General features: G+C 38.0%; 1 protein-coding gene across 2 annotated transcripts; it reads right to left on the minus strand.

Moving 5' to 3' along the window:
• Positions 1–1,021: 1,021 nt before the first annotated feature.
• On the minus strand, positions 1,022–12,608 carry LOC144649657 (calretinin-like). Of its 2 annotated transcripts, none has more exons than XM_078509214.1 (12): positions 12,593–12,608; positions 12,110–12,229; positions 8,082–8,155; positions 7,033–7,125; positions 5,986–6,069; positions 5,396–5,452; positions 4,747–4,824; positions 4,279–4,334; positions 3,284–3,323; positions 3,127–3,177; positions 2,361–2,432; positions 1,022–1,247 (listed from the first exon to the last, which is right to left on the minus strand). In XM_078509214.1, exons 2-12 carry the CDS (start codon positions 12,213–12,215, stop codon positions 1,125–1,127), a joined length of 834 nt encoding a protein of 277 aa, XP_078365340.1. In that variant the 5' UTR covers positions 12,216–12,229; positions 12,593–12,608; the 3' UTR covers positions 1,022–1,124. The 2 variants fall into 2 exon arrangements, with proteins under 2 accessions (XP_078365340.1, XP_078365339.1); XM_078509213.1 differs by lacking the exon at positions 12,593–12,608 and adding an exon at positions 12,360–12,516.
• Between the last annotated feature and the right edge of the window lie 754 nt (positions 12,609–13,362).

Below are 13,362 nucleotides of genomic sequence, written 5' to 3' on the forward strand. Positions count from 1 at the left end.
TTTCTATTTTTTTTTTATAAAAATTAGTTTCTTTTTTTTTTTTTTTTTTTTTTTTTTTTTTTTCTTTTTTTTTTTTTTTTTTTTTTTTTTTTTTTTTTTTTTTTTTTTTTTTTTTTTTTTTTTTTTTTTTTGTTTTTTTTTTTTTTTTTTTTTTTTTTTTTTTTTTTTTTTTTTTTTTTATATATAAACCATAGAAATCTGACATCGCGAAAATTTTGGTGTAATTAGGTGCTCAAGTTAATCACGATTTTTTTTTTCCCGCCTCGGCAATCAGACCGCACTTCCCCGGGTTAGCGGTCTATCTAGCATTTAGTCACTACTTAATGAAATTTCTTTTTTTGTTTTCAAACTCGCGCGTACTGCAGGTTCCAACTCGTCTCCAATCGTCTTTTGAGTCCGTCTTGTGTCTAGGAAGACCGGATGAAACTGAACATGTTCACGGAGGAAATCATGCTCGCGTCTTGCAAATTTCGCATAAGTGACGATTGGGCACGAGTCAGCTGCAGGCTGGAACTGCATGCCTACGAAAAGGTTGGCGAACTCTGAAAAAGAATCGTTTCCCAGGCGCCTATTGGCCGGTCGGTCAAGGCGGTAAGACGGGAAAACAGGGAGCGCGGGACGGGTTGATGGTTCGTCCGCATCAATCCCACAACGTCAAGCGAACCTTCCACGACCAAGGAAGGGACAGTGAAAGGGCGTTGAGCAATGTTGCTGAACGATCAAACCTCACTGAATCAAAAGTTATAGTGGATGAACTGGTCAATATTATCAAACATTGCTAATATGACAAAATGTTGGTTTATAAGTTATGAACTATGATGATTATTTAGTCTGAACGTTTGGCCCGAGTTTTGGCCCAAGATTCAGGGGAGATTTTAGATTTAATTCTCAAGGGGCTATAAAACGCTTGCACGTATTGCGTGCCTATGTTTTAAAGGAAACGAGGGAAGGAGTGAATTTACTTTGCTCACTACAACTCTTTTCCAAGTCGAGAACGAGTTATTCAATAAACGTACACGCATTTTTCCTAAACCACAAGAAAATTTATTGAATTATAAGCTAGTAACAGTGTAAAGCAAAACCCTAAACAGTTTTTTTCTTTTCTTGTAACAATATAACAAGGTCTAGGAAGAGAGCAAAAGTTTTAGTTCGTCCTTTCCTATCTTTCCATCTTTATTAGTGTCACAAGTTTCCATTATCACGGTCTTGAACTTTTTAACTTCGTCGCCGGAGATGTCCGCGTCTCCCTGAAAATATTGGGATCAGAAACATTCCGTTGTTAGGTAAATGGTATGTGATTATTACAATATACTTTGGCAACAAAAACGTCAACGTGCAGTCTTCATATACAAAATATAATATTCACGGTACTTGACAATTGTGGCTTTGACCACCCAGTCAAACACCCAAACTAAACTTCAATTTGCGATTTTTGACATTTTTGGTGTTGATTTTAAAAGGACTGTATCACGGCTGAGTTAAGTTTATTTTACTAAATTTTGCCAAATACTTGCTATGATCAGGGAAACCTAATGTTTGTGAAGAAATTAGCTCTATGGGTCTAAGTCGACAAAACCATAACTTCATAACAATCAAATATGTCTCCAGGGCATTATAATTTAAAGTTACAACAACCAAGACAAACTTTAAAAACTGTTCAGCCTTACAGTATTCAGTTCAAAAACCCTTATGCACGGGGGGGGGAGGGGGGGGGTACTTGGGTAAATTTTTGTTAGGTATGTGCCGCTGGCCTCTCAGAACCCCTACCCCATTAAAGTCATATTCTATGGCAAATTATAGACCCCATCTCAGTCACTTTTGGGTAAATTTAATTTTACGACCCCAACTTAGTCACTTTCTGGGAGCTGTTTGCCAAATATTGAACAACAGCAATAAATACGGTAACATTTTTTTCGGCGAGTATTTCCGTTCATAAATCACAACTTGCCAGAATTTTTGTACTCTCAAAATCCTGGAAAAGTGTGACCCCATTCTAGTCACCCTATAAAAAATGCTTGAAATGGCAACCCCATTATAGTCAGTCCAGTCGTGAAAATGCGACCCCATCCAGCGGCACATCCCCATTAGCCCATTTATAGGAAGTGCCCCCCCCGGGCCCTTATGGCAATCCGTTTTAATCTTCTTCAATTGCTGTCCATCCATTACCTTCATTTGCATTTGTTGTGTTATTGAAACGCTCCTTCACTGTTCTTGTTTTTTTTTAATATCTCACCCAATTTGGTTGCTTTTCCTTTAAAACAAGTAACGTCTCGCCACGAAGACGCGAACCACCGTACATACCATGTTAGAAGTGGCGGTTTACTGGCTTGGTAAGTATTTAGACTGAGGACCATACTAACCCCTTTGTTCTGACTCAAGAGATCAAAGACGAGAGCGTCCAGTTCGTTGTCAACAATAAAGCCATTGCCATCCTAGGAAAAAGAAAAGGAATTGAGGCCAAGGGATATTTCGTGGAATTTGCAATAAAATGCTGCGCTGATACTGTAACAAAATATATTTGCAACCACTACAAGTAAAAGAAAGAATCTTGGACAGTTCATTCTTCGTTGAGTCAAAACTCTCCTTATTGTGCCCAAGTCGTCGATTTTTGAGTTGTGTAATTGGAGGCTGCGTGGTCGAAGGTTTAGTGCGCCGGATTTAATAAGAAATCCCTGGTTTAACCACCGCCAATGAACACAGGAGTCCCAATTTCAATTTGTCGTTGTCTGCACTTTGTGAATAGCCAACAGGTGAGCCTTCTGTCATTTAATCAAGGTGATCTTAATCTAGATTTTACGCTTTATGTAATAGTACTGTGTTGACAAGCAAAGTTCAATTATATTGTTTTTACGTAAACGTCAAAAAACCCCGAGGGAAAGAAGACATTTGGAACAATAATGCGGCAACGTCGAGCAATTGTTCCCTATTTTCTATCTATTTGCATCACTTATCAGTGATTGGCTATGGCTATACTCGTATTCGGATTGGTAACATAGACAAATACATTAATACATTGGGCGCCAAAACATGCACGGATACTTGTCCGCGTATGTTATTTCTTTCCGATAATCGAGCAGTTTTCCTAGAGAATAACTCGAGGAAAACTGTGAGCTCTGTTCTTCTCACCTGGTCATACTTGGACCATACTGCATTGAACTGTTTGTCGTCCGCGTTATCCTAAAAAGGGAGAAAGGAAACGAAAACTTAAACATGGCAACTGATCCGCTATCACCTACGAAAATTTTTATCGTAATCGAGCCTATGAGGTCGAACAAATTGTTACCTTAAATTGTTTCAAAAAGTTTTCCTCCACAGGGAGTATCCTACAAATAAAAAATAATTATAACAATTTAGCAGAGGCAAAAAAAGAATAGCATGAAAACATAAAATTTTTTGCCCCGCACTTCACTTAAAAATTCGCCATTTTATGATTAAAGCAAAATAGCGCGCCATAAAGCGTGGGAAATATCTGTAAACTTGGATATTAAATCAGAGATCATTCCTGTTATTTTTTTTTTACAGAGACCATTATAGGTGAGGAGGTTGTAAGTTGATAACCCTGTCCGTGTAATAACAGCATTTTTTAGGCGACATCCCTAATAATGGTTGCTGGCGCTGTATCCCTTTTCTAAAAATTTCACTTGAGTAACTATAAAATACATAGATAAATCGGCCGTTAGGCGTGTCTTTTCGAGTTTTAAAAGGTCTTTTAAACTTCCTTAATTTTAAACCCTTACCCTTACTTTTACTCCAACTCCGGGGGGGGGGGGTACTCGAAAAAGTTTTGTACGGGGAGGCTCCGCCCGGAGATTCAACCCCTTACCCTTTTATATACCATTTTGAAAGAAAAGGTACCCCTTTTGTATACCTTTTATTGCATAAAGGTACCCCTTTCATATACCTACACGACATCACATTTACCTAAAACGGGAAGATTTCTTGTCATTTTTATGTAGCGCTTAATAAATTAGGACGATACAGCCAAAAGTTGCGCCTGCTCGACATATTTAATGTAAAGGCCTTTTAAAACATCATTATGGCAGATTTCCCTACCCTTTCATATACCTAAATTTGTGAAATCCCTACCCTTTTATATACCTGGAGCCTGAAAAAGGTACCCCTTTTGGGCGGAGCCTCCATGTATAGGCCATTATAGGGTTCCCCCGGGCTCCAACTCGTGATATCCCTAACCTTTTATATACCTCCCACCCTTCTGCGTCCTGCCGAGTTTGTACTAAGTAGTTAGTAGCATTACCGACCTCCAATTCACAGACTTACTTCATCATTTCTGACAAGGATAACTTTCCATCTTTGTTTTTATCAAACAAATCCAGCTGGAAAAGAGAGAACTGATTACATCACACGCTGGGTTAAAATACAGTTCTGTTCCAAGTCATAAGTTGGCGATTGTGTAAAACCGTTTTCGTGGCTTAAGTTGATAATTCTTTGCTTGGTTTAAACAATGGGTATTTGTCGTTTTGTTTTTCTGTTTCTTTCGCTTTCAATTTTCCCTCGCGCCGCCATGTTTGTTTAGCAAAGTTTGATGGAGGATTATGACGTCAGTGCGTGGCTGCACGTTGTAAAAAGACATCATTACGTAGATTAAGATGTATATAAGCGTTCTAATCGCACGATTTTAGCGCGACATTTTCTTTAGTAGAGGGGGAGGGATCTTCTCACGGTCGCTTTAAAAATGCTCATTGAATGTATATTTTGGAAAATCTGGTTCATTTTGAAACAACTTACCATGGCATTTCTATAATCGGTGATTCGTTGCGGGTCCAACGACTGTCCATCTCTTCCAAGCAGGTCCACTAAGAACCCCTAATCGGGAAAAGCAAGTAATCAGTAGAGTAAGTTTTGAATATTATTTTTTCTTGCCTTGTGGAGGACCTTAAACTCGCCAGATAGAATGATATCCTCAAAAGTGGGTTAATATCAGGGGTGCAGAATTACTATGTTTCTTCCCTTGTTCTTAAAGAGGAGCCCTAGGCTCCTTATCCAGAGCCCGCCACTGATTTCTCTCAGTTAGTATATTTAACAAGGCTAGGAGCTCGAGTATTCTATGAGTCCATAGTCAACAGGGCGAGTGTGTAGAAGGTATTCTTAAGGATTGCAGTCAAAAACCTATAATATCATGTATTTTTCACAAATCAAGAATACATTTTTCTTTTAGCAGGGCAATGCACGCGAGATATTGTTCTATTAGCGAATTCAAAACAGTGTTAGAACCCATCAGATCGCGGGTTTCCAATAGAGCAAAAATAAAAAGTATTTGACATCAAGGCAAGGCAAGGCAAGGCAAAACTCGCGAACCCATTTGCGCAACACTCCGCAAGGTGCAAAACATTTTCAATAAAATGAAACAAATATTTTGTTTTGTATTTATCCATACCTCCAGTTCGTCACTTTCAATAAATCCTGAGCGATCTGCATCATAATGTGTCCAGACCTTAAGAAAAGTCAACATAATCATGATTTACAAGGAAGTAATCTCGTACCCAGTTGTTTACTGACGCCTGATGGCACCAGGGCACCAGATGGCGGAGGGGAGAGGGGACTTCTTCCCTGTCAGTTGACCCGTACCTCATTGAGCCCGCAAAACAAGACAATTCCGGAAGGAAAATAGATTGCATGCATTTTAAGACTAAGTCGGCCCAGAGAAGATTTCAAAATGAAATAAAAATCTTCAGCATGGGCTCCTGGCTTCAGACTGATCCTTATGAAAAGAAAAAGAAATAAAAAATAAAATCATCAAAATATGTTAAAAAACAGAAAGGTCACTTAAATATTGCCAAACACATCTAAAAGATTCAAGACTGACGCCAAACTTAGAGATGTTCGAAACCTCTAGCCAAATGACGTTATATCTTTTCTTGAAAATTATCTCTTCGTTCAGCGTTGAATGAAGCAATAAAATATATACACCTTGCCCAATATTTGGCCACGTAAAGTGGATGGCAGTTGTGCGTAGTTTTGACAAACCTTGAAAAAGTCGACGCTAGTCAGCTGCACGGCGTTCTGAAAGTGTGCCAAGAAATTTTCTTCGGTCGGAAGAATCTTTGTCAGCTGTGGAAAGTGTTAATAGGAACAACAGCAATAATATTTAACAGAATATAACAGCACATTATTTGAGCGTAATAAGCATAAATATAAACGATTTTTTTTCTATTTTAGTTAAGAAAATATATCAACCCTCGAGACAGTGTATATGAATAACATTTCAAACACCTCGAATTTCATCACAAAAAATATAGCAGGGTCGTAACCAGGTATATGGGATCAGGGATCACAGCCTTGGGATCAGGGATCACAGCCTCGGGATCGGGATCATGGACCCGGGATCCCGGGGCACAAGTCATGGGATCCGGATCGGCCAATCAGATCGGATCAGAATGGAATCAGGGATCAAATGTTGCCACATTTTAGGGATCAGGAATCAAAATTTAGAGCTAAAATTTGGGATCAGCGATGAAAAAATATACCTGGTTACGACCCTGATATAGCGTTGTGCGAGTGTATTTTTACTCTCTTCTCGGTGTTTGGAAACGAGCTAGCTGTCTCGTGTTCGACATATTACATCCCAAGTAGCCTGCGTAGCAGGCGTCTGGGTAGTTTTTTAGCGCGTATAAAAGAGTGTGCGATCGCGAGAAGGCCGCTAGAGGAAAAATCGATTTTTTTCCTCGCGTGGCCCTCTCGCGCCTTTCGCGTTTCTCCCATGCGCGCGCTAGAAACTAACGGCGCCTGCTACGCAGGCTACATCCCAAGAAGCTGATGTGCTTTTGTATCGTCTCTATCGTTTCGAAGCGCTTTTCACTGCTGTTTTTAAGAAGCCGTTTCACACTTTCCCAAAAATGAGACGAAAACTAGTTGAAAGTGATTACTGTGTGATTGCTTAGCTGAATTTGAAACAAAATAAAAAATAATTCACGGGAAATACTTTATTTAACGCCTGCTGGTTACGTACCGGGATATCTAGAAATATCAAGAATATATAATTTTCACATTCATTTCGCGAGAAAGTGAACGTACCTCTTCTAAATTAATCTTGCCATCAAAGTTGTCATCAAATTTTTGCAAAATTTCCTCCTTCATGTCGGCAATTTCTTTAGCGTCCGGCACATCCTACATCGATAAATTAAAACAGGAATTTAAGGTGGCTAGTAGGATGAGCAGCGCATGTGCCAGCGATACCAACTGCCACCTTTATATCTGCAGATGTTGAAATAATCATAGCAAATGTATGCCAAAATATTGATAAACAAGTTGTGATCAACAGGTTACCCGCAATAACAACAGTATAACCTGACCAAAAGACCCCTTTATCTTAGTTTTAGTGCTCATGTCTTAAAACGAGCTCTGTGACCCCCGTTTTCTTGTTATTGAATAATTAATTATCAGCATCGTTTCTTATCATGAGCAACATATCTCTTTATTGATTGAACGGATAAATGTACCCTAATAGTATTTGAGTAAACTGGAACAAACGTTTTTTTGGCATCCCCAAGTTACATCGTGGAACACTAGAGGAAACATAGTTCTTGCAGCACCGTGAACAGCATGAATGCAATTTCTTTGTGTTTTTGTAGCAGCTGCCATCCCATACTTCCATTTGTCGCTCTTGTAAGTAATTAAAACTCTGTGAGCGGCAGTTCTTAACCGTTTTTTTAAACAGATTAAAGACGACCATCAAAATAGATTGTACATATATATGTTGGATTGGACTGCGAATCCATTGGCGATCCTTTTGGCATCTTTTGTTGGCTCAGGAAGCTCTTTTAACCAGTCTCTATGTTTTAAATTTATTTATGTTTTTGTTTCAATCAAACAACGAATAGCAACACTTTCAAATTTTCTGGTGATAAGTACTGTCATTAGCTACTCGGCTTAACTGTTTGATATGATTTTATAACGCACTTTTGATAAACCTAAATAACAGTTTTTCCTACAACTTTTCCCCGACTCGTGAAACCCTACCCTTTGACATGCCACCAGCCTGACAGAGGTCTTACTTTCGGGCGGGGCCTCTCCTTACAGACCACTAAAAGGAGTAACACTCTTCCCCCGGGACCTCAACGAACCTTTCCACTGTGACCTTCTTTCCAGAGAGCAGCAAGGAAATCGTCCAGTTCTCCAGCTTCAATAAAACCATTTCCTGAAACGTAAACCACAAGGCACAGTCACTGCTGAAGAGTTAAGCCATATAAGAACGCTATTAAGATCATGGCGATATTCCAAAACGTGAACTGAAAGGGACTTAAAAAGACGCTTGTCCCCTGCTGAGTAAGATAATATAAATTTAAGTCGAAATCATGCAGAATCGTTTCCACGGTGAACCAATTTAAGTTCCTATATTTGATATAAAAACTGTATGCATGGCTGTTGTTTGGTTTGTTTTCTGAAAGGTGAATTACAACGCACGGTCATTGAAGGGCTAATGTAAATATAAACGGGTTGTTGCAACATTGACGCATTTTTTTTCACTAATACTATGGTGGACTATATTATAAAACGTCAGCAGTAGGGGCGGGGTGGAAAAACGTTTGTCCCCTGCTGTATAATATGTATAAATTAATGTTTTGGTTCATTTCTACGGTAAACAAAAAAGCTTTATGCATAGCTTTATATCTGCAAAGTTCTCAGGTAAGGGTCACGAGACTCACGTCTTGTATGTACTATATTTTCTGTTTTGTGTACCTTTTCACTCATAAATGATGCTTTATTATGAATTTACATAACTTTTTACCTGGCGGCGATGGATCTAACGCGATTTGATCTCATATATTATTTATCAAACACATTAAAGAAAGCACTTCTCAATTAGTTTTTCAGTGCAACTTTGCCATTAAGTTCTTGGAAACGTCCCAAAGTTAGGGCTTTCCACAAGTTGCTCGGCAACTTTTTGGCAACTTTTCAAGTTTCGAGCAACTTTTTCCCCTCCGAGCAACTTTTTCCCTCTCGAGCAACTTGTTGCATTTTGAGCAATTTCCAGACCGAAGCTCTCCGAAGATTATCCGAGTGTTGTTCAAAGGCAATACGAACGTTTCCGAAGATTTACGAAGTTTGCCGAAGACTTTCGAGGAACATCTGAAGACGTTTCAACTTTCGGCTCATTCTGCATTAAAAAATTCGTCATCAGATATGACGTCATCGATATCTTTTCCCCTAAATATGTTATTTAGATACTTCTTTTGCTGTAAAATTGCATAAAACTGCTTAGAAATCTTACCCTCAAAGGGAAATAAGCATATATTTAGAAAAATTCTTTTGATTAGAAGCAGCGTTTTAGATTTTTTGGAGCAACTTTCGAGCAACTTTTATTATCAGAAGCAACTTTTTTGGATTTTTGGAGCAACTTTTGAGCAACTTTTTGAGAAATTACGGGCAACTTTTTGGGAAATCTCGAGCAACTTGTGGAAAGCCCTACCCAAAGTGCTCAGAATAATTTATGCATATATTATTTATCAAACACATTAAATAAAGCACTTCTCAATTCGCTTTTTAGTCTTTGCCATAAAGTTGTTGGAAACGGCCTAAAGTGTTCTGTAAGTTGTTTTAGCTAACAGTGCGCCTGTCAAACATCACGCTTTGCACCCAAGGCTGTCTCTTAATTCGGTTCGGGGGTCCGAAATTTCTGGTCGAATCTTATACAAATTCGAACAAACCGGTTGACAGACGGGTAATATTCGAACTAAATTTTGCGTACCAAGATTTTTCAACCTCTGGGCCATACTTATTGCTTTTATTCCGAATTGTTAATACATGCATTAAAACGCACCGGCGCCTGTAGGAAATCAGCCAAATTCGTAGCATAAGCCGCTAAATTTACACCGACTTTTTCTTTCATTCCAAAAAGAAAAAAAATATTCCCTGAACAATTTCGGAAACTCCTCACAAATTAGAATCAATGTGTCATAAAATAATAGCACTATTGTTATTGGATAAGTAGTAAATAAGCCATGATCAGTGTTAGTTGTCCTATATTCTGCAGTTTAAGGCTGGTTCTCGTATAATCGGCCCGATCGTTTTTGTCGCCTTTGTCACTTTAAAAGGTTTTCTTGCGATCGGGGCGATTATAATATGAAAACATTACACAGACGTTCGCTAACGTCTGCGGCAATTGGAGCGTTTACGATTGCTTGAATCGACGTGTTTTATCCTTCTAGCTTGTCATTTCCTTCTTCACCGTAAAACTGCAATAACTGAGAAGATATTAGGCCACGAGTTTTGCTCTTCAATTGAAGGCTGCCATTTTGTTGGATCTATAGGGCTAAGTGAAATGATTGATTTTTCGTAGGTCCTAGCTCATACCAGGCTATCGGGAAGATCAAATAAGAACCCCCGATCGCTTCGCTGCCTTCGATCGCCTACGATCGTCTCAGTATGTGCAAACGATAGATGCGATAGAAACGATCGGGGCAATCATATGAGAACCAACCTTTAGCCGTCAAGTTTGTTTTGAAAAGGTAAATAGGTAGAAGCTCTACTGATTTTCGGAAAAGATCTCGTACGTGATAAAGCCTATTTACACAGCTGCCGTTTTGCAGACTGTATGTTATGTAAATTTTGATATTTTTGGAAAATGTTTACCGAGAGTTGCTATAGTTTAAGGTCCAAAACACCTCAGAGACTAACACTCTTTATATCAGGTGCTTATTTAAATTCAAAACTAAGGTCTTCATTTATCTTTATAAAATGCGATAGTTAAATTTTACATTGAAATTTTGTACCAGTTTCGAATTCAAAATGCGCTTGTAAGTCGAAGTATCTTTTTAATGACTGATCCAACACTTCTCTGAAATTTTCGGTGCCCATATTTGCTCAAAGGGGAAATTCTGAGATTATCTTCAGTTCAATTCCAAAGGGAACAATTCTGTTTTACGTCTGATTTATTATTTATGCGAGATGACGGGCGGGGCAGTGAAATGGATCGCTGCCCAAAAGAAAAAAAAAACTACTACTTAATGTTGGTGTCAACTGAAGAGTGGTAGAAATTTGGCATGCTGTAAAGTGTCATGGATTATGTTGAATTAAGCAAACATCTATTGCAAAGATATGGAAGTAAAAACTATTTTTTTTTTTCGACTCCAATTAAAAATTTATGATTTCTCTTTTCATTTTTGAGCAAGAATATGTTATAAACAAACCGCAAAGAACAGATAATATTCCGTTCAGAAAACAATATAAAAAGAATGACATCTTTCCAAAAGATTAACTCTCATGCAGTCGTGCAACACTTCATTGGAGCTTCAATATTTTTAAAGAAACCTTGGCAGGTAGATAAAGCAATCTACAAAATGAATAATTAAAGATTTATGTGTGCAATTCATATTTTTGTCATTTAGATTCTTCTGTGTTGCAAAATATTTTGGAGAATATTTTCATTAGGTGTGGAAAAATTGCGTTCAAATATATGCTAATGATTTAAAGTGTCGCGAAAGCATAAGGAAACAAACCAAATTTGAATTTAAATAAAAATTTCAGGATTTCATAATGCACGTCAGATTTATAGTGATACTTTTCAACATCGCTAAGCAATATTCTGAATCAATGTTCGCTCGTGCATGTTAGTTTGTTTAAGGGATGTACATTTTTTAATACATTTTGTTTTTGTCAAATGCTAAATGCATTTTTCTTTCTTAAAAGCGAGCTCGAGTACAGTAGCAGTGGTCAGTACTTCCTTTCTTTGAGGGCGCTTCTCGAGCGAAATGGAAGCGTTGTCTGATCTGTTAAAAACATATTCTTGTCGAAATATTATAACTGTAACAATTCAGATAGCTAATGCCGACAGCCAAGGAAACAAAAAAACAAGTCGTATTTTTTTTTTCGTGAAAGCGAGCACAGGTAGCGGTACAGTAGCGGTAGAAGTTCATTTCTTTGAGGATGATCCTCGAGTAAAGTGGAAACGTTGTCTGATCTGTTAAAAACATATCCCGGACGAAATATTTTAACTGTAATATTTTAAGACAGCTAACGCCAACGGTCAAAGAAACAAAAACAAGCCGTATTTTTAACAGGTGAAAATGGGGATCAAAAGCCCGATATATGAATTCAAAATTGTTTGTACTGCAAAATAAGGCACAGAAAAGCCTCGTAAACTAAAACCTACCGTCTTTATCGAACTGCTTGAAAATCTTCAGAAAGTCATAGGAAGTCAGCTTGGTTTTTCCTTGGAAATGAGTCACATAAGGTTTGCAACCACTCTCGCTCGCCATCGTCTCGAAGTTCGCTAAAATGAATCGCAAATATTAGCCGTTAGCGTCTTTAAGCGTTGTTGAATAAATTATGCCACGGCGTTCTTTACATGACAGTTCACATAATTGTATTGTATTATTTAGTCATTGCAGGCGTTCGCCAACCTTCTGAGCCAAAGTCGTTTTGAATAATATTGATATTTGTTATTTTTGTGTTTCCTATACAAGGTTAATTGCTTATGATTGAGCTCAACTCATCCTTTCAATTTTTTTGCCGTCGTGTTTCTAGAAACAAAGCAAAAATATCACCATGGCTTTTTTGGCGAGTTCACCCTTGTCGATTGACTAATAACAAGCAATTTAAATTAACATATAGATTGATTTTCCTTTCGACGTACTTTTCCTCGTCCACGTATGAGCTATAACTTACATTATAAGTGATAATTAATACCACAAAACATCAAGTTGGATGACAATTTGCAACCACACGTTTAATCCAAGCGATCCTCCTTTGAATAATCCGACTTAATAGGCTCACCTTTTTGCCAGGTATACACGGAAAATTTAGCGTATTAAAATTACACTAAAAACGTGTTTGAATTTAAATTTGTTTTGCTAAGAAAATACTTAAAGGTTTTACGATATACTCGGTATTTATAGCACCATTTCCGGACGCACTGAACGCGTAAGCCGTCTGCAAGCTTCACCAGGTGTTTTCGTTTTCTTTTTTAACACAAGCAAAATCGAGCCGCTATCAAGCTTGTTTTACGAAAAAAAGCCGACGTCCTCAAGGCTGATTTTTAAAAAATCACATCTTCGACCCTCTTCTTATACTGGGACAAAGTAGTAAACGAGAAAATGGATTCTCGTCATCCAAATGTAATAATATAATTCAATGACCCGCGATCCGCAACCCGCAACCCGCTACCCTAAAAAGCATCCAACTTTTCTTCAAAAATTCGTATTAACTTACGGGGGCTAAATAGTTGAATGTTTAAAATTTCGACTACATTAAATAACATGTTCTTCTTTGAGGGGAGGGAGGTACTTCTTTTCTTTTGAGGTAAAACGGTCTAGTAAGTTCTGTTTTTTCGCTGCCTAGTAACCAATCTCAAAACAATGGTTGGACTGATAAAATCTGAACGGCATGCATCACGTTTTAAGCTCT

Source organism: Oculina patagonica, chromosome 4 (genome assembly GCF_052425735.1).
Source record: "Oculina patagonica isolate OP01 chromosome 4, crgOcupat, whole genome shotgun sequence".
NCBI classification, from domain to species: domain Eukaryota; kingdom Metazoa; phylum Cnidaria; class Anthozoa; order Scleractinia; family Oculinidae; genus Oculina; species Oculina patagonica.

What these genes read in the sequence shown, in the direction of transcription:
- LOC144649657 (XM_078509214.1), bottom strand. Translation starts at nt 12,215, where the DNA reads ATGGCGAGCGAGAGTGGTTGCAAACCTTATGTGACTCATTTCCAAGGA. An exon ending in AAGAAGGTCACAGTGGAAAG is followed by an intron (nt 7,126 to 8,081) that starts GTTCGTTGAGGT and finishes TTATCGATGTAG; the next exon opens with GATGTGCCGGACGCTAAAGA. An exon ending in TCTTGAGTCAGAACAAAGGG is followed by an intron (nt 1,248 to 2,360) that starts GTTAGTATGGTC and finishes CAATATTTTCAG; the next exon opens with GGAGACGCGGACATCTCCGG.